Raw genomic sequence first — 20,441 nt, forward strand, 5'->3', positions numbered from 1 at the left:
AATTTTGATAAAATATGCATGATCCAGATCTAGTTAGTCATTTTTATGGATAAATATTTAGATAAGAAAAAGAAGATTGAAGGAAATTGTAGCTGTGCATCAGTGGATGTTTTTCAGGAGGAGGTCCATTTTTCTTTTAACAAAGAAAGGTTTTCCAACTCTAAAAAGTACGTTTTTTTTAATAATATTATTTAACAATATTTGAGGTTACTGTTGCTTTAAGAAGGCTGATCCTCCCTCCCTCTCTCCCTCTCTCTCTCTATCTCTCTCTCTCTCTCTTTTATCCCCCCCACCAGCATTTACGAGGCAGCACGAGTGCCGGGCGAGAAACGGAGAGATTCCAGCCCTGCCAGCACGTGGAAGAAGAGGAGAAACAGAAAAGGACAAGGAAAGAAAGGAAGATGCACTCCAGTGAAGTGGAAAGGACATCAGGAGAGAGTGAAGGTCTGGAAGAGGCGACAGAAGAGCTGGATCTTTAACTGCATCGTCCCACAGAAGTAAGTGCGATAAACCAAAACATCCCGAAGGAATTGCCACTTCATTTCCGGAAGTTTGAATCTGGAGAGGAGAAAAAGTTTAACAGGCTGGATGGATGCGACGTGGGTAAATCAGCTTTGCATAATATCTATAACTTTAAAACGAGACTTTTTGTGTTTATTATCTCATGAATAAGTCATGATCTGGCTCACGGAAAAGACAGGGAATTGCATGTAATTTGAGCGCTTAAGATAAAGGTATGATTGGAAATCACTCCTGAGGCCATCAAGACGCATGGATCTGAGCGCCGATCCGAATGCCCAGCTCAAGCAGGCACACGCGGGCGGCTTCAAGAAAGTGTGTCGGGTCGAGGAGGACAGCGCGTGTCCGTTCCCCGGGCTGCCCGCAGGTGTGCTGGAAATGAGGGTGAAGGAGGGCAGTAAAATTCGCAATCTCATGGGTTTCGCCATGGCGCGCATGCAGGACGAAGCCCGGGACGGCGCTCAAACCGGACTGAGACAGGTCATGTTCAGCGGGTCCGGACGGGCCGTCACCAAAACCATCACCTGCGCCGAGATCATGAAGAGGAAGATCGCCGGTCTCCATCAGATGACCAAACTGCAGTACAAGGGCTTACGAGAGGTCTGGGAGAGTCAAGAAGGAGGCGACTCGGAGATGACGATCCACCGAACGCTTCCGTCCATCAGCATCCTGCTCTCCAAAGACCCGCTGGACCCGCTGGAACCGGGCTACCAGCCTCCAGACGAGAGGAACGGAGGAGAGACGGCGGAGAAGCGATCTATAGACTCGTCTGACTCTCTGATGGAGCCGCAGGCGAAGAGAGTCTGTCTCTGAGGATTATGGGTGTGTTAAAGACAATCATTTCCACTGAAACTCTCTCAGAAACAGCCCACGTTTCCACTGACTGAACGATGACGACTATAACCAACCCACTCTTAAAAATAAAGCATCGACGGTTCCGTGTAGAACCTTTAGGAATCTTTCCATTGCAAAAAAGATTCTTAAAAGGTTCTTCACACTAAGAAAAGTGTCTTCTATGGCATTGCTGTGAAAAACCACTTCATTTTTAAGAAACATGCACGTCACGATCTTGATTTATGAGTTTCAGTCTTGGTTTTGAGCATGCAACGTCACTAATTTAATGCAAGGTTTTGATATAATCTGACATATGCATTGGAATATTTGAAAAAAGGTGCCTGCCAAGTGCATAAATGTAATTTAAACATTATAAAAGGTCAAATTTAAGGCAATCGGTTCATGCATATGATTTTTACTGGTTTCCCAAAACTCAAAACCACTTTTCTTTGGTCAGGAACCATGCAAACATCACAGATGGACATTGAAGATGATTTCAAAATGGATTGTGATGCTTATAGAGCAAGTAAAAACCTTTTTTTTTTTTCTGTTTTCATTGTATTATTTCTTTTTCTATCTTCCCTCAGCAGCAGCATGCAACTCACCGTATTTTTCAACATCTATTGCAAGTTTATGTACAAATAAACCATTTGCTCCTCATGTTTTCTCTGTCTTTTTAACCGCACAGAAAGTGCCACCGTGTGCAACTTTCCTGTGATGAGTTCAAACGCTTTCATCCGGACAAAACGTTCTGTTCCGATAGAGCGGCATGTCGTATCACAGTGTGGTGGGATGCTGATAAGTGTCTTTTGAGGGGATTTGTTTGAGGGACGCTTGATTTAATTACATTCACTCTGATAAGCCTCTACCTGCAGACTGAACTAACCTGCGTGCGGCTTCTTTAACTCTATTACATAATGTCACCATCATAATGCTCGATTGCATCTCTGAAAGCGAGATAAATCATCTTCTGTAAAAGCAAACATCTAGTCTGCACAGGCAGAATGTTTATTCTGTTTCCCTTTGGAGAGAAAAAAAAAGCAATTTCCATCTTAAGAAGTAGAAAAACGTTTTCTGACAGGCAGAACATCATTCAGAGGTCTCTGGTCCTCATGGACAGCTAGGAATATTATTTTTCCAAGTCGACATGAAATCGACTTGCGTCCTTGTTTTGAATCTTTTATTAAAATAAAGCCTGTGAAATAGTGTCATTCATGGTCTTATTATGTCTGTTTTCTGCTCCGCTAACAGGAAACGTTCTCAGAACGTTCTGGCAAGGTTGTCTCAACGTTATGAAGAAACAGTAACGTTATTAGAGCATTCATTAAAAGTTATGTGGATTTTAATAATTACAACACACCCTAAAAATTGCTGGGTTAAAACAACCCAAGTTGGGTTAAAAATGGACAAACCTATTGTGTTTGGGTTGTTTTGATGCAGCAGTTGGGTTAAATGTTTGCCCAACCTGCTGGGTAGTTTTATTTAACTCAACTATTGTTTAAAAATTACTGTATTGCTTGTTAAAATGAACCCAAAGTATGTTGAAAATTAATATGTTTAATAATGAAACAATAAACATTTATTAAATTGCTTACTAATAAATGTTCACCTTTTGATTATTATTGTTGCCTCTCTAGTAATTATGTGTCTGATAGTTATTTTTAAACAATAGTTGAATTAAATAAAACTGCCCAGAGGTTAGGCAAACATTTAACCCAATCGCTGGGTTTGTTCATATTTAACCCAACTTGGGTTGTTTTTAACCCAGCATTTTTTAGAGTGCATGCATTCTTCATGCAACTTTTTGTCTGAAACATTTAGGTAAAAATTTTTTAAATGTTACTATTTGTTTCAGAACATTGAAAAGTAACATTCCAGTGAAACATTTGCAAAATGGAATGTTCCCGTAACGTTCGTATAACCAAGAAAAAATGTTTTTAAAACATTTAAACAACTGGACGTTTTGAACCTTTAGAGAAATAACATGTTCAGAACGTAATGGGAACGTTTTTTAGAGCATGTTTTTGTTAACTGGGTGGCCACTTTTCCAATCAAGTTTCAATATTATGTTGGAAATACATCAGAAGTAAATACTAATATCAAATTTATGTTGAATTACAGATGATTTTACAGAACAAAATCATGGACGTTTATTCATGTGATTCTTAAATGTTGTTTGGCCAAAAAGCAAAGATGGTCTTAGTAAAGTCAAGAGCAGTTTTGATGCTATATTTTCACATCTCTGCTCTAAAGATCTGTTGTGTGAGGAGAATTCAGTGACGTGTGTGTGTGTGTGTGTTAGACGCAGTGAGATGAACAACTGAGTGCTTCTGACAGAGTCACTTCATCAAAATCACAATCTACTGTTTTCTCCAAAAGAGATCACAGATTGTGTCTCTATCAGTTTCTCAGCGGCAGCATTCATCACTGTGAGCGGCAATGTGATGTTTGTGCGGCTCGTCTGCACCGAATCCTCCAGCCACGACTGAGTTTGTGCGTTTCTCTCTGTCTTACCTCAGGACGTTTCTCTTGATCGTAATGAAAATCTCTGAGGGCTGAAAACCACTTAATGCTTTCAATTTATCAAAATGTCTCCGACGTGCTTTTAATATGTGTGCACAAAACAGCCTGTGCAATCTAATTGTGCTGGTCTGCAATTCAAATGGACTTTATTAATGATAAAAAGGCGCACACTGATTTGAATCTTTTTGTCATCCTCTCGGTCTTTAGAGGGAAGGTTCAGATAAAAATAATTCTCTTGCAGTTACTTTTATGGAAAAAATTTGGAATACACTGCAAAAAAATTATCTTCCTCAATATTTCTGTCTTGTTTTCCAGCACAAATATCTAAACATTTTTAAATCAAGATGCATTTACTGGAGAAGAAGAATGACAAAATTATAAAAAATGTGCTTAATACAAAAACAAATATCTGCCAATCTCCATTAAAAAGGCAAAACAAGTTCTTTTTTCACACATCTCTTTTACATAAAACAACGCAGCTTTGTACATTTATAAGTAATTCAAGTGTAATGGACCGGTCTCTATTGTTCTGTTTCCACCGTAATGGTGCTGGGAACATATTTTAACATCCCAAGTGTTCTGTATCTTTTTGAATAAAATCATAAAATTATAGGCAAGGCATCTGGGTAACACAAAAACTACCCAAACGCTGGGTTGTTACGTCTAACCCAGGATCTGGGTAACACAAAAACTACCCAAATGCTGGGTTGTTACGTTTAACCCAGGATCTGGGTAACACAAAAACTACCCAAATGCTGGGTTGTTACGTCTGACCCAGGATCTGGGTAACACAAAAACTACCCAAACACTGGGTTGTTACGTCTAACCCAGGATCTGGGTAACACAAAAACTACCCAAATGCTGGGTTGTTCCGTCTGACCCAGGATCTGGGTAACACAAAAACTACCCAAACACCGGGTTGTTACGTCTAACCCAGGATCTGGGTAACACAAAAACGACCCAAACGCCGGGTTGTTACGTCTAACCCAGGATCTGGGTAACACAAAAACGACCCAAACGCCGGGTTGTTACGTCTGACCCGGGATCTGAGTAACACAAAAACTACCCAAATGCTGGGTTGTTCCGTCTGACCCAGGATCTGGGTAACACAAAAACTACCCAAACGCTGGGTTGTTACGTCTGACCCGGGATCTGAGTAACACAAAAACTACCCAAATGCTGGGTTGTTACGTCTGACCCAGGATCTGGGTAACACAAAAATGACCCAAACACTGGGTTGTTACGTCTGACCCAGGATCCGGGTAACACAAAAACGACCCAAACGCCGGGTTGTTACGTCTGACCAGGGATCTGAGTAACACAAAAACTACCCAAATGCTGGGTTGTTATGTCTGACCCAGGATCTGGGTAACACAAAAACGACCCAAACGCCGGGTTGTTACGTCTAACCCAGGATCTGGGTAACACAAAAACGACCCAAACGCCGGGTTGTTACGTCTGACCCGGGATCTGAGTAACACAAAAACTACCCAAATGCTGGGTTGTTACGTCTGACCCAGGATCTGGGTAACACAAAAATGACTCAAACACTGGGTTGTTACGTCTGACCCAGGATCCGGGTAACACAAAAACGACCCAAACGCCGGGTTGTTACGTCTGACCAGGGATCTGAGTAACACAAAAACTACCCAAATGCTGGGTTGTTACGTCTGACCCAGGATCTGGGTAACACAAAAACTACCCAAATGCTGGGTTGTTACGTCTGACCCAGGATCTGGGTAACACAAAAACTACCCAAATACTGGGTTGTTACGTCTAACCCAGGATCTGGGTAACACAAAAACTACCCAAATGCTGGGTTGTTACGTCTGACCCAGGATCTGGGTAACACAAAAACGACCCAAACGCCGGGTTGTTACGTCTAACCCGGGATCTGGGTAACACAAAAACTACCCAAACAATGGGTTGTTACGTCTGACCCGGGATCTGAGTAACACAAAAACTACCCAAACGCTGGGTTGTTACGTCTAACCCAGGATCTGGGTAACACAAAAACTACCCAAATGCTGGGTTGTTACGTCTGACCCAGGATCTGGGTAACACAAAAACTACCCAAACGCCGGGTTGTTACTTCCGACGCGGGAGCTGGGTAACACAAAAACGACCCAACACTGGGTTGTTACATCTGACCCGGGAGCTGGGTAACACAAAAACGACCCAACACTGGGTTGTTACATCTGACCCGGGAGCTGGGTAACACAAAAACGACCCAACACTGGGTTGTTATGTCTGACACAGGATCTGGGTAACACAAAAACTACCCAACACTGGGTTGTTACATCTGACCCGGGAGCTGGGTAACACAAAAACGACCCAACACTGGGTTGTTATGTCTGACACAGGATCTGGGTAACACAAAAACTACCCAACACTGGGTTGTTATGTCTGACCCGGGATCTGGGTAACACAAAAACTACCCAACACTGGGTTGTTACGTCTGACCCGGGAGCTGGGTAACACAAAAACTACCCAAACACTGGGTTGTTACGTCTGACCCGGGATCTGGGTAACACAAAAACGACCCAAACACCGGGTTGTTACATCCGGCCCGGGAGCTGGGTAACACAAAAACTACCCAAACGCTGGGTTGTTACGTCTGACCCGGGATCTGGGTAACAGAAAAACTACCCAAACACCGGGTTGTTACGTCTGACCCGGGATCTGAGTAACACAAAAACTACCCAAACGCTGGGTTGTTACGTCTAACCCAGGATCTGGGTAACACAAAAACTACCCAAATACTGGGTTGTTACGTCTAACCCAGGATCTGGGTAACACAAAAACTACCCAAACGCTGGGTTGTTACTTCCGACGCGGGAGCTGGGTAACACAAAAACGACCCAAATGCTGGGTTGTTATGTCTGACACAGGATCTGGGTAACACAAAAACTACCCAAACACTGGATTGTTACGTCTAACCCAGGATCTGGGTAACACAAAAACGACCCAAACACTGGGTTGTTACGTCTGACCCGGGAGCTGGGTAACACAAAAACGACCCAAACACTGGGTTGTTACGTCCGACCCGGGAGCTGGGTAACACAAAAACTACCCAAACACTGGGTTGTTACGTCCGACCCGGGAGCTGGGTAACACAAAAACGACCCAAACACTGGGTTGTTACGTCTGACCCGGGATCTGGGTAACAAAAGAACTACCCAAACACTGGGTTGTTACGTCTGACCCGGGATCTGGGTAACAAAAGAACTACCCAAACACTGGGTTGTTACGTCCGACCCGGGATCTGGGTAACACAAAAACGACCCAAACACTGGGTTGTTACGTCCGACCCGGGATCTGGGTAACAAAAGAACTACCCAAACACTGGGTTGTTACGTCCGACCCGGGATCTGGGTAACACAAAAACGACCCAAACACTGGGTTGTTACGTCCGACCCGGGATCTGGGTAACACAAAAACTACCCAACACTGGGTTATTATGTCTGACCCGGGATCTGGGTAACACAAAAACTACCCAACACTGGGTTGTTATGTCTGACCCGGGATCTGGGTAACACAAAAACTACCCAACACTGGGTTGTTACGTCTGACCCGGGAGCTGGGTAACACAAAAACTACCCAAACACTGGGTTGTTACGTCTGACCCGGGATCTGGGTAACACAAAAACGACCCAAACACCGGGTTGTTACATCCGGCCCGGGAGCTGGGTAACACAAAAACTACCCAAACGCTGGGTTGTTACGTCTGACCCGGGATCTGGGTAACAGAAAAACTACCCAAACACCGGGTTGTTACGTCTGACCCGGGATCTGAGTAACACAAAAACTACCCAAACGCTGGGTTGTTACGTCTAACCCAGGATCTGGGTAACACAAAAACTACCCAAATACTGGGTTGTTACGTCTAACCCAGGATCTGGGTAACACAAAAACTACCCAAACGCCGGGTTGTTACTTCCGACGCGGGAGCTGGGTAACACAAAAACGACCCAAATGCTGGGTTGTTATGTCTGACACAGGATCTGGGTAACACAAAAACTACCCAACACTGGGTTGTTACGTCTGACCGGGGATCTGGGTAACACAAAAACTACCCAACACTGGATTGTTACGTCTGACCCGGGAGCTGGGTAACACAAAAACGACCCAACACTGGGTTGTTATGTCTGACACAGGATCTGGGTAACACAAAAACTACCCAACACCGGGTTGTTACATCTGACCCGGGATCTGGGTAACACAAAAGCTACCCAAACACTGGATTGTTACGTCTAACCCAGGATCTGGGTAACACAAAAACTACCCAAATACTGGGTTGTTACGTCTAACCCAGGATCTGGGTAACACAAAAACGACCCAAACACTGGGTTGTTACGTCTGACCCGGGAGCTGGGTAACACAAAAACGACCCAAACACTGGGTTGTTACGTCCGACCCGGGAGCTGGGTAACACAAAAACGACCCAAACACTGGGTTGTTACGTCTGACCCGGGAGCTGGGTAACACAAAAACGACCCAAACACTGGGTTGTTACGTCCGACCCGGGAGCTGGGTAACACAAAAACGACCCAAACACTGGGTTGTTACGTCCGAACCGGGATCTGGGTAACAAAAGAACTACCCAAACACTGGGTTGTTACGTCTGACCCGGGAGCTGGGTAACACAAAAACGACCCAAACACTGGGTTGTTACGTCCGACCCGGGAGCTGGGTAACACAAAAACGACCCAAACACTGGGTTGTTACGTCTGACCCGGGATCTGGGTAACAAAAGAACTACCCAAACACTGGGTTGTTACGTCCGACCCGGGATCTGGGTAACACAAAAACGACCCAAACACTGGGTTGTTACGTCCGACCCGGGATCTGGGTAACAAAAGAACTACCCAAACACTGGGTTGTTACGTCCGACCCGGGATCTGGGTAACACAAAAACGACCCAAACACTGGGTTGTTACGTCTGACCCGGGATCTGGGTAACAAAAGAACTACCCAAACACTGGGTTGTTACGTCTGACCCGGGATCTGGGTAACAAAAGAACTACCCAAACACTGGGTTGTTACGTCTGACCCGGGATCTGGGTAACAAAAGAACTACCCAAACACTGGGTTGTTACGTCCGACCCGGGATCTGGGTAACACAAAAACGACCCAAACACTGGGTTGTTACGTCCGACCCGGGATCTGGGTAACACAAAAACGACCCAAACACTGGGTTGTTACGTCCGACCCGGGATCTGGGTAACAAAAGAACTACCCAAACACTGGGTTGTTACGTCTGACATAGGAGCTGGGTTACACAAAAATGACCCAAATGCTGGGTTGTTACGTCTGACCCAGGATCTGGGTAATAACCCAAAAAAATTACCCAAAAGGCTCAACCCAGGACTTATCAAAATATCAATAATAGCTTTTGGAATTGTAACCCATTGAAGAGATTTCAAAGCTGATGGTTTTGTTTGTGTGAGTGAAAATGACAGAATTTTTATTTTTGGATGAACCTTTCCTTTAAAAACCTTTTGTTTGTCAGTATCCGATGGTTTCCCCAAGTTCTCAGTGATTGGCACATCATTATCCTCCTTTTTCCAGCCGACTAAATGATCATCACGGGGCGCCGCACCCCGAGTGAGTTTAGCTACAGCTCGACATAAATTGAACAAACTCTGGAGGGTTGCAGACGGAGGGGTGTTATCAGAGACCGTCTTATCTCACAGTCAGCAGCGCTCACCTGCACAGTAATGCAAACACACATTCACACAGAGACGTCACACACTACATCGACCTGAAGCCTCCGGCAGCCGTTTGAAATTCCCTTCTGAGTGCGGGAATGCAGATGGGAGTGAAGCAGGACACGAGCGGGGAGAGAGCGATAAAGAGAGATGCAGAGGATCAATCCCTGACCCCAATCAGACGGTTGCAGCTTTAACAGGTCACAGTGTAAATGCTGCTTATTTAAAAAGCACAAACACATTGTGAATATTTACATTTACACTTGGCCAAAGTGTCTTATATTTGCGTTGTATTTACATTAATCAGTTCATGCATTCGCTAGGAATGCATGAACCTATGACCTTGGTGTTGCAAGTGCCATTCTCTACTGTTTAAATGGATCGACGCACAAAACAGTCATTATTATATTGCAAGTAATCATTACGAGTACAAGCTGTAATCATTGCCTAACATGTTCACTGTGTTTGCTTAACTGCATGAATTAATAACTAACCATGACATATTATATTATAGCTGTATATCACTGCCATATGGACATGACTTTAAAACACTCATCTCTGTCGTATAACAGAACACTTCCTAATTGTAACATTTAAACATTTTCTTTGGAAAAAAATTATGTATTGTGAAAAGCACAATACAAATAAACTTGGATTGAAGTTGGATTTAAGCTCTGGAAAATACTTTAAGGTTAAAGGAATAGTTCAACCACAGATTTTTTTTCTATGGAACACAAAAGGATATTTAGCGGAATGTTCATGCAGCTCTAATAAGGAATTTTGAAAAAGTAATTTAAAAGTAACAGTTTCTAGAAGTAAAATCTTAAGAATGTTCTGATATGTTTACAGGAGAAGACAAAAATACAGATTAAGAAATGATTTTTTTTCATTTTGGTACAACATGAAGGTGAGCAAATGATGACTTTCAACAATTTTCCTCCACACAGCAGGGGGAAAAGGATGAGGAGGAAAAAGAAAAAAAGAGTGCTTTTTGTATTTGTGAACTGGCCTGTCAAGTTTAATGCTGTCTACAGCCTTTCTCAGGTGAAAATAAATTTCTCTTTTGGATTTCCAAAACCTGTAAGAACTCTGTTCTCTGTTAGCAGCCCCTCTCTCTCTCTCTGTCTGTGGTCGAGGGCTCTGGGTTGTTGTAGGAGTTCACTATCTCTCTCCCTGCAGATGGTGGCGTCTTTTCTTATCAAGAAGAATGGCCGCTGCCTCCGTTTTTCAGACACTCTTATCTGGGAATCCTTTAAATTGAATATTTACTAGGCTGATGTTCCCAGGCTGTGCCAGAGTGCTGCAGGCCCCGTTCTCTCCGCACCGGACGGACCTGAGCCGACACAAACCGGATCTGTCTGCAAATAACACTAAGATTGATTATGCATTCAGAGGAAATGAATGGATGGCAAAGCCGTGAATGTCCACAAAAAGAATTTTCTGGAAATTATGCAAACCACTTTCATTTTATATAATAGTAAGTGCAAAAGAAATAGGAATGGAAAGAGAACAGGGGAAATGCATTGGATTTCTCACACAATTGATCCACGAAGCCCCGCCTCTGAAAACTGACAAATCAGAATGTAGCAACTGTTGCCACCCACTGTATTTTCTGACAAGTGCTGTTTGATCAGATAGTTTTAAATGGACTTTTACAGACATCATCCAAAAATATGGTGAAACAGTTTCTGTGTCACTTATAGTGACAAGAGAGAAGACGCATTGTATTTTTCTTAGCTTTTTCAACTCTTTAAACAAATCTTGAGAAGTTCCTGCTGATTAAACTATATCTATCCCATTCCCAAATGACTGTAAAACATCAGTAAGAGCGCCTACGCTTGCTGCAAGATACATTAATGATGATCACGTGATTTCTAAGGATTAAAAACTGTTTCCAAAGTTTATGCAGCTCTAAGGAACTGTGGAAAAGTACAATTTTTAAAAGTAACAGTTTCTAGAATTAAAACATTTAGAATGTAACAATTTTAAAAGTAACAGTTTATCGAAGTAAAATCTTAAGAATATAACCATTTTAAAAATACATTTCTAGAAGTAAAATCTTAAGAATGTAACCATTTTAAAAGGAAGAGTTTCTAGAAGTAAAATATTTAGAATGTAACAATTTTTAAAAATAAGTCTCTAGAAGTAAAATATTTAAAATGTAACAATTTTTTTAAATGGAAGAGTTTCTTGAAGTAAAATATTTAGAATGTAACCATTTTAAAAGTAACAGTTTCTAGAAGTAAAATATTTAGAATGTAACAATTTTAAAAGTAACAGTTTCTAGAAGTAAGATATTTAGAATGTAACATTTTTTAAAAATAAGTCTCTAGAAGTAAAATATTTAGAATGTAACAATTTTTAAAAATAAGTCTCTAGAAGTAAAATATTTAGAATGTAACAATTTTTAAAAATAAGTCTCTAGAAGTAAAAATATTTAAAATGTAACAATTTTTTTAAATGGAAGAGTTTCTTGAAGTAAAATATTTAGAATGTAACAATTTTAAAAGTAACAGTTTCTAGAAGATATTTAGAATGTAACAATTTTTAAAAATAAGTCTCTAGAAGTAAAATCTTAAGAATGTAACCATTTTAAAAGTAACATTTTCTTGAAGTAAAATCTTCAGAATGTAACATTTTTTTTTTTTAAAAAAGTAACAGTTTCTAGAAGTAAAATCTTAAGAATGTAACCATTTTAAAAGTAACATTTTCTTGAAGTAAAATCTTCAGAATGTAACATTTTTTTTTTTTTTTTTTAAAAGTAACAGTTTCTAGAAGTAAAATCTTAAGAATGTAACCATTTTAAAAGTAACAGTTTCTAGAAGTAAAATTTTAAGTATGCAACAACTGTTTCCAAATGTAATAACTACAGGCAAAAGCAGTGTTTTCTGTCTTTTGATATATTTCTGATTTATGGAGTGAATCCAAAACCCCCTCTGTAAACTCTAATGTCAGCAAAATCAAACAAGAATTTTGATTCTGACTTTATCCAATGGTCAGATTTCTGTTCTAGAATGTATGGAAATTGGTGTATATTTAATTAGATAATGCCTCATTTGCATATTTAAACATAACATTTCAGAAAATGTGTAATATGGTGATTTCTACAAGTTTGCAAAAGGGATAGTTCAACCAAACGCCATTGACTTTAGTATTTTTTACTATGGAAGTCAATGGCTGCATCCGAAATCGCATACTTCCCTACAATATAGTAGGTGAAAAACAGTATGTGACAAAAGAGGTATGTCTGTCGAAAAGCCCTACTACTTCCAGTGAGATTCTGAAGTGTGCATACGATGGACACTTTAATATCCCATGAGGCCAAAGGAGAGGATTTGTGAATGGCAGTGAAGTGATGTAACTGATGCTGGTAGGTCACATGATAATAACAACATGGTGAATGTAGTACATTCATACTGCACACATTCTTTCTATAGAGAATGTCCTTTTTTAGCAGTGCTTATTCAAAAGAGTAGTCAATGCAATTTTGGAATCAGCCAATGGCTACCGCCAACTGTTTGGTCACCCACATTCTTCAAAATATCTTCTTCTGTTCAGCCGAAGAGAGAAATTTCACACTTTTTTATGTTCTCATCATTTGCAAAGAAAGTGTCTCATGAATATTGCATCACAAATGGCCTACTTTGCTGTTCCCAGACCAGTTTGGTTCTTGTCGTCTTCTCCAGACATTAGCTGGACCCGGATCAGGAGCGTCGGCCAACATCGGCAGCGTGAGCCTGGCGTCTGACAGCTCATGCAGAGACAGCCGTTTTCCTCTCAGAAATTCCTGCGCGTTGAATTAATGGGAGCAGTTGAGGGTGTAATTGCAGTGCTGGAGTCAAAGCTGTGAGACACGATAATGTCCGCTGAATAAAAGCCTGGCAGAGTTTACGTACTGAACAATATTAGCGGATTACACACATCAAACAAGCTCTGATTAATGCCTGAGAGGCAGGACACAGTCGAAACAGGAGGAAATCGGAGATAATTGTATGAATATTTGAAAGCGCTAATGACCTAAAATCATTCTGCACAATGAAGAGTGCACTAGAGGAATCTTACTTTCTAGCACAAGTCGATTTGTGCTGAGCTTGATTCTGTTGAGAAGGACGTTTGATGATGATCTTGAAGTTTCAAAGCACCAGTTTTATCTCAGGCCTGAAGATTAAGGCTTATGAAAGTGTTTTTGTTTGAGGGTGACGATAAATGAGGGATTGATGACGTCAGCTGAAAAGGAAAGTCGTTTGAGAAGCAGTTTAATATAATTTAAGTTGAAATGACTACAGCCGAGTTGATTGTACTTAAAAATATAAAGCAGCAACTTTTTTTACAGTGCACGTTTCTGTCATTTTTATTAGTTTTCTTTTTTAAAAACCAACCATATAATTTTTCTATTATTTTTTATTGCAGTTTTAGTTAGTTTACTTTGCTTTACTTTTAGTTATTTTAGTGCATTTAGTTACTGAACTGAATGAAAATGATTTTGTCTGGAATTAAATGTTTTTTTTTATATATATATATATTTTTATTTCAGTTAACATTTCTTTTATTTGAATACATAGAAAAACAATGTAAAAGTATATAGAAAAGTGAATGGAAAAACATGTTCTGTGTGAACGGCCCCAAGAGCACCTTTGCTGCAAGACACATTAATTAATGATGATCGTGTGATTTCTAATGATTTCCAAAATTCATGCAGCTTTAATAAGGAATTGTGGAAAAGTAACAGTTTCTAGAATTAAAACATTTAGAATGTAGCCATTTTCAGTTTCTAGAAATAAAATCTTAAGAACGTAACAATTTTAAAGTAACAGTTTTAAGAAGTAAAACATTTAGAATGTAACAATTTTTAAAAGTTTCTAGAATTAAAACATTTAGAACGTAGCCATTTTAAAAGTAACAGTTTATAGAAGCAAAATCTTAAAATTGTAACAATTTTAAAAGTGACAGTTTCTAGAAAAAAATCTTAGGAATGTAACAAATTATATATTATATATAAATAAATAATAAATATAATAAATAAATAAATAAATAAATAAATAAATATATATATATATATATATATATATATATATATATATATATATATATATATATATATATATATATATATATATATATATATATATATATATATATATTTCAGTTAACATTTCTTTTATTTTAAGTAATTTATGTTTTGGTGGTTTATATGACTATATGCATGTTTACAGATATTGTTCAATTCAAAGACCATATTCATATTTTTCATCCATTATTAACTTGAAAGTGCTTAATTATCACTTTATCACTGATATAAAGTGAGTATGATTCATTTGGTCATGTGATCTCAACAGTGGTCAGTGATATGACTGCAGTCTTAAAGGGCCAGTTCACCCAAAAATGATCATTATGTCATTATTTACTCAAGCTCAAGTTGTTCCAAACCTGTATGAATTTCTATTCTCTGCTGAACACAATTGTTGGTCCCCATTGACTTCCATAGTTTCACTGTATGGTTACAAACATTTTTCAAATTATCTTCTTTTGTGTCCAGCAAAAGAAAGAAATTCATACATGTTTGGAACAACTCAATTATGACTATCTTAACTATCTCTTTAAGTAAGTAGACAAAGATCTGACAAAAGTACTGTTCATTTGTTCAGCAGTAAAACTTTTCACTGCACCTCTAGCGCGCGCGACCGAGAGCTGACGTCACTGTCTGAGGCTTCGGTCCGTTTCTTTGTTTCTGCTGCCATCTAGAGGTCAGTATGTGAATTTACCGAGTTTGTTTATTTTAGTTATTTTTTGTTGTATTTTGTTTCCTCAACGTGACCTCCATTATTTTATTAAAACGATAAATACTAATAATAACAATAATAAAATTAAATACAACGGAAATCCAACAACCCTCCCTCTTCCTGGTGCGTCATCTCTCTCTGCGCCGTCGCGTCATCAGCGCGCGTCCCGTCCTGTTTGGACCCGTAGTTTCGGTTCGTGAGTCCACAGCAGCAGCACGATGATTTCAGCAGGGGTTCTGCGCGGTCTCGCCAGCCTGACCCGAGCACGAGCCGCTCACACAGGTACAGAAACACGCGAGCTCGATGGAGCGTCATGTGATCACAGGAATGTCATTGACCTTCATTCACTCGAGTTGATGTGATAGTGGCAGATCATGAGTTGTTAGAGGAGTTTGTGTGATTATAAGTGTTTGCCCTTGTAGTGACCCTCATCATAGTTGTCAATATTGTTGTTTATATGTGTATATTGTATTCTAATATGGATGTAACTAAGATTTTCGTCACATATAAGATTATAGATCTTGATCTTGTTTTGTCAGGATTCTTTGATGAATAGAATGGATTTATTTGATGCATCTTTGCTGAAGTATTTTTTAAAAACTGTCCCCAAACTTTTGAATGGTAGTATATCATGGTTTCTACAAAATTTTAAGCAGCAAATCATCATATTAGAATGATTTCTGAAGGATCATGTGACACTGAAGACTGGAGTAATGATGCTGAAAATTCAGCTTTGATTACAGGAATAAATTACATTTTACAATATTCACATAGAAAACAGCTGTTTTAAATTGTAATAATATTTTGTGATTTTTACTGCATTTTTAATTAAATAAATTCAGCTTTGATTACAGGAATAAATTACATTTTACAATATTCACATAGAAAACAGCTGTTTTAAATTGTAATAATATTTTGTGATTTTTACTGCATTTTTAATTAAATAAATTCAGCTTTGATTACAGGAATAAATTACATTTTACAATATTCACATAGAAACCAGCTGTTTTGAATTGTAATAATATTTTGTGATTTTTACTGCATTTTTAATTAAATAAATTCAGCTTTGATTACAGGAATAAATTACATTTTACAATATTCACATAGAAAACAGCTGTTTTAAATTGTAATAATATTTTGTGATTTTTACTGCATTTTTAATTAAATAAATTCAGCTTTGATTACAGGAATAAATTACATTTTACAATATTCACATAGAAAACAGCTGTTTTAAATTGTAATAATATTTTGTGATTTTTACTGCATTTTTAATTAAATAAATTCAGCTTTGATTACAGGAATAAATTACATTTTACAATATTCACATAGAAAACAGCTGTTTTAAATTATAATATTTTGTGATTTTTACTGCATTTTTAATTAAATAAATTCAGCTTTGATTACAGGAATAAATTACATTTTACAATATTCACATAGAAAACAGCTGTTTTACATTGTAATAATAATTCTTGTTTTTTGCTGTATTTTTAATTAAACAAATTCAGCTTTGATCACAAGAATAAATTACATTTGACTATATAGTCACATAGAAACCAGCTGTTTTGAATTGTAATAATATTAATGATTTTTACTGTAGTTTAATTAAATAAATTCAAGTTTGATCACAAGAATAAATTATACTTTACTATATATTCACATAGAAAACATATTTTACATTGCAATAATATTTCAGATTTTTCATCAAATAAATGCAGCCTTGGTGAGCAGAAGAGACTCCTATTTTGTTGTTTATTGTACGTTTGACCTGTAATGTGTGTATGTGTATGTGTGTGTATATATATATATATATATATATATATATATATATATATACACACATCTACAGTACCAGCCAAAAGTTTGGACACATTACTATTTTTTTTTTAAAGAGTCTCTTCTGCTCATCATTTATTAGATCAAAATACAGTAAGAAGTGTGAAATATTATTGCAATGTAAAATAGATATTTTCTATGTGAATATATATAGTAAATTGTCATTTATTTCTGTGATCAAATCAGAATTTTCAGTATTCAGTATTGGTATTATCGTCATATAATGCATACATGTTTCTGTATTTCTCATTCTCTGATCATAAGAGCAGGTTTTTATGGTCTGAATGTTTTCCTCGTGTTTCGTAGCTCCGCTGGCTGTCAGATGTTACTCTCATGCAAAAGTGGAGACGGACGAGGAGTTTGACTCCCGCTGGGTGACGTACTTCAGCAAACCCGACCTGGACGCCTGGGAGCTGCGCAAAGGTGACGAACACCGATGTCACACACTGATAGATGACAACTTTGTTCTTTAGGTTCGAGCGAAGGTGTGTTTTGTTCTTTGTCTTCAGGTATGAACACTCTGATTGGATACGACCTCGTTCCTGAACCGAAGATCCTGGACTCCGCTCTGCGCGCTTGCAGGAGATTGAATGATCTGGCCAGTGCGATTCGCATCCTAGAGGCCATAAAGGTCAGAGAAACACATGGGCGGGGCTTGATTTTGTCTGATTGGATGGTTGTAGTTTGCTATTGGTTGCCCCGCCCTCATCATCAGAGAACATGCAAGATATTCTGATTCAAGATTACCAGGAACATGAATTTAAAACACTGATAAATCATTTATAATAAACACCCAGAATTTTCCATTTTGATATATCCAGGAAATTAGAAGGCCGGATTCAGGCTGATGAATTATTACCGGACTCTAATCTTCATACACACTGAAAAGGTCATTCGTGTTTAATTACAGAAGAGGCTAATCCGCATCCGTTTGCTCCGTTAATGCCGTCAGCGGGCGGAAGGTTAATTGTTTTCCGTGTGTGAGTTTGTGAGTGTGAATCCGTCTCTCGTGTGTCATCATTAACATGCCGTTCATGCTCTGTTGTTCCCGTGTTTTGTCAGGATAAGTCGGGTCCTCATAAGGAGATCTACCCGTATGTGATCCAGGAGCTCCGACCCACGCTGCAGGAGCTGGGCATCTCCACGCCGGAAGAGCTCGGCATCCATAAAGTCTGATGCTGATCAGGGATCCTTCAGAGCAGCTATAAACATGTTGGTTCATTCTCATTTCACTGATGCTTTTAAATGCAAAAATGCACTAATGTGTGTCTTTAACTACTGTGTACTTAGTTTGGTACATTTATTTATTGTGTGTTCATGTTGCAAACACGTTTGCTGCTGTTGAGGTCAGATATTATAATATTTATATAGAAATAATAATATAATAGATATAATTGAAATGTACAGATTTGACATTACTATTTTATTCTGTTTTCAAAGGCTGGCCTTTAATAATGAGATTAATGACAGGCCCTTTATATATATTTTTTTTGTTTCTCTTCAGGTTTATACCTATTATAGTACACTAATGATGGTTGAAAAAGAATATAAATATATAAATATTTTCAAGATAATATTGTTAACATTTCTAACAATGTTATACTATATAAATAGGTCTTTGGACATTAAATATATATTAATGTAAATACTACTATAGTATATATTAATTAATGTATATAAAAATAATATTAAATATTTCTATATATAAATATTAATATATAACTATAATATTATAATTTATATATTATAATATTGTTATATATATATATATTATTCTATATTAATATATATATACTATATTATAAATATATATAAATAAAATATTATAATAAATTAATATTAATAAAAGTATTATTATTAATATTAATAAATAATATATATATATATATATATATATATATATATATACTACTTTATATAATTAATGTAAATAAAATAATATAACATTAAAATAATACTATATATTAATATATATAAATATAATATAATATTATAATATATTAATTAATATTAATATAAATACTACTATTATATATATATATGTATATATATATAATAAGCAATATTTATATACTTATAAGTATTACTGTTAAAATACTATATTACTATTAATATAATATTAATTTAAATATTACATTATTAATATAAATGCTACTATTTAACACACACACACACACACACACATATATATATAAATAATACATATTATGTTTATATAATTATATATTTATATAAAAAGAGATAATAAATAAAAAATATATTATTAATATAAATATTACTATATTAATAAATTTACTATATATAATTAATGTAAATAAAATAATATAACATTAATATATATATATATATATATATATATATATATATATATATATATATATATATATATATATAATTTCTAATGTAAATACTAATTTACTATAAATATATATTAATATATATAAATATAATATAATATTATAATATATTAATTAATAATATAAATACGACTAATATATATATATATATATATGTATATATGTATATATATGTATATATGTATATATATATGTATATATGTATATATATATATATGTATGTATGTGTGTATATATATATATATATATGTATGTATGTATATATATATATATGTGTATATATATATATATATATATGTAATATTTATATACTTATAAATATTACTATTAAATTACTATATTACTATTAATATAATATTAATTTAAATAATGCATTATTAATATAAATGCTACTGTTTAATTAACATATATATATATGTTTATATAATATTTATATATTTATATAAAAAGATTAATACTATATTAATATTCAAAAAAATATATATATATATTAATATGTATATATAATACTTATATATTTATATAAATAGATATAATAAATATATAAATATTATACTATTAATATAAATACATAATAAATATATATATTTGGAATAGGAGTTCCTTGAAATATTTAGATGTTCACAGCATAAAAAAGTTTGAAAATTACAGAAAACAATTGGATATAATTGCATACATGTATTTTTTAAATATAAGTACAATATAAAAACATGCATGTGCACATTAACAACACTATATCAAATGATCAATGTAAATGTTAGTATATAGTAGTTAAAGACCCAGTTTTTAATCATTATGATTCTTTCACTTCAGAGTCTGATTGTTTTTAGGCGTCACATGTCACGCATGTTGAAATGTCTCTGTTTCTGTTTCAGGGTTTTAAT

The 20,441-nt window shown here is 36.5% G+C and overlaps 2 protein-coding genes across 2 annotated transcripts in view; both read left to right on the forward strand.

The window, feature by feature from the left end:
• Positions 1 to 771: 771 nt before the first annotated feature.
• rpp25b (ribonuclease P and MRP subunit p25, b) lies at positions 772 to 1,332 on the forward strand. Its single transcript, XM_067389414.1, has one exon. The coding sequence runs from the start codon at positions 772 to 774 to the stop codon at positions 1,330 to 1,332; it is 561 nt and encodes a 186-aa protein (XP_067245515.1).
• Positions 1,333 to 15,503: 14,171 nt separating this feature from the next.
• The window catches only part of cox5ab (cytochrome c oxidase subunit 5Ab), a 5,032-nt gene continuing 94 nt past the window's right edge, over positions 15,504 to 20,441 (forward strand). The window contains exons 1-5 of the mRNA XM_067390672.1: positions 15,504 to 15,649; positions 17,507 to 17,623; positions 17,710 to 17,831; positions 18,263 to 18,412; positions 20,433 to 20,441. The exon at positions 20,433 to 20,441 is cut by the window's right edge and continues 94 nt beyond it. Coding sequence (XP_067246773.1) covers positions 15,586 to 15,649; positions 17,507 to 17,623; positions 17,710 to 17,831; positions 18,263 to 18,376 — 417 coding nt within the window. The 5' untranslated portion in view covers positions 15,504 to 15,585 and the 3' untranslated portion in view covers positions 18,377 to 18,412; positions 20,433 to 20,441. The remainder of the gene's footprint in view (positions 15,650 to 17,506; positions 17,624 to 17,709; positions 17,832 to 18,262; positions 18,413 to 20,432) is intronic.

The sequence above is a fragment of the Chanodichthys erythropterus genome, chromosome 7 (genome assembly GCF_024489055.1).
Source record: "Chanodichthys erythropterus isolate Z2021 chromosome 7, ASM2448905v1, whole genome shotgun sequence".
Lineage (NCBI taxonomy): Eukaryota > Metazoa > Chordata > Actinopteri > Cypriniformes > Xenocyprididae > Chanodichthys > Chanodichthys erythropterus.

What these genes read in the sequence shown, in the direction of transcription:
- rpp25b (XM_067389414.1), top strand. Translation starts at nt 772, where the DNA reads ATGGATCTGAGCGCCGATCCGAATGCCCAGCTCAAGCAGGCACACGCG.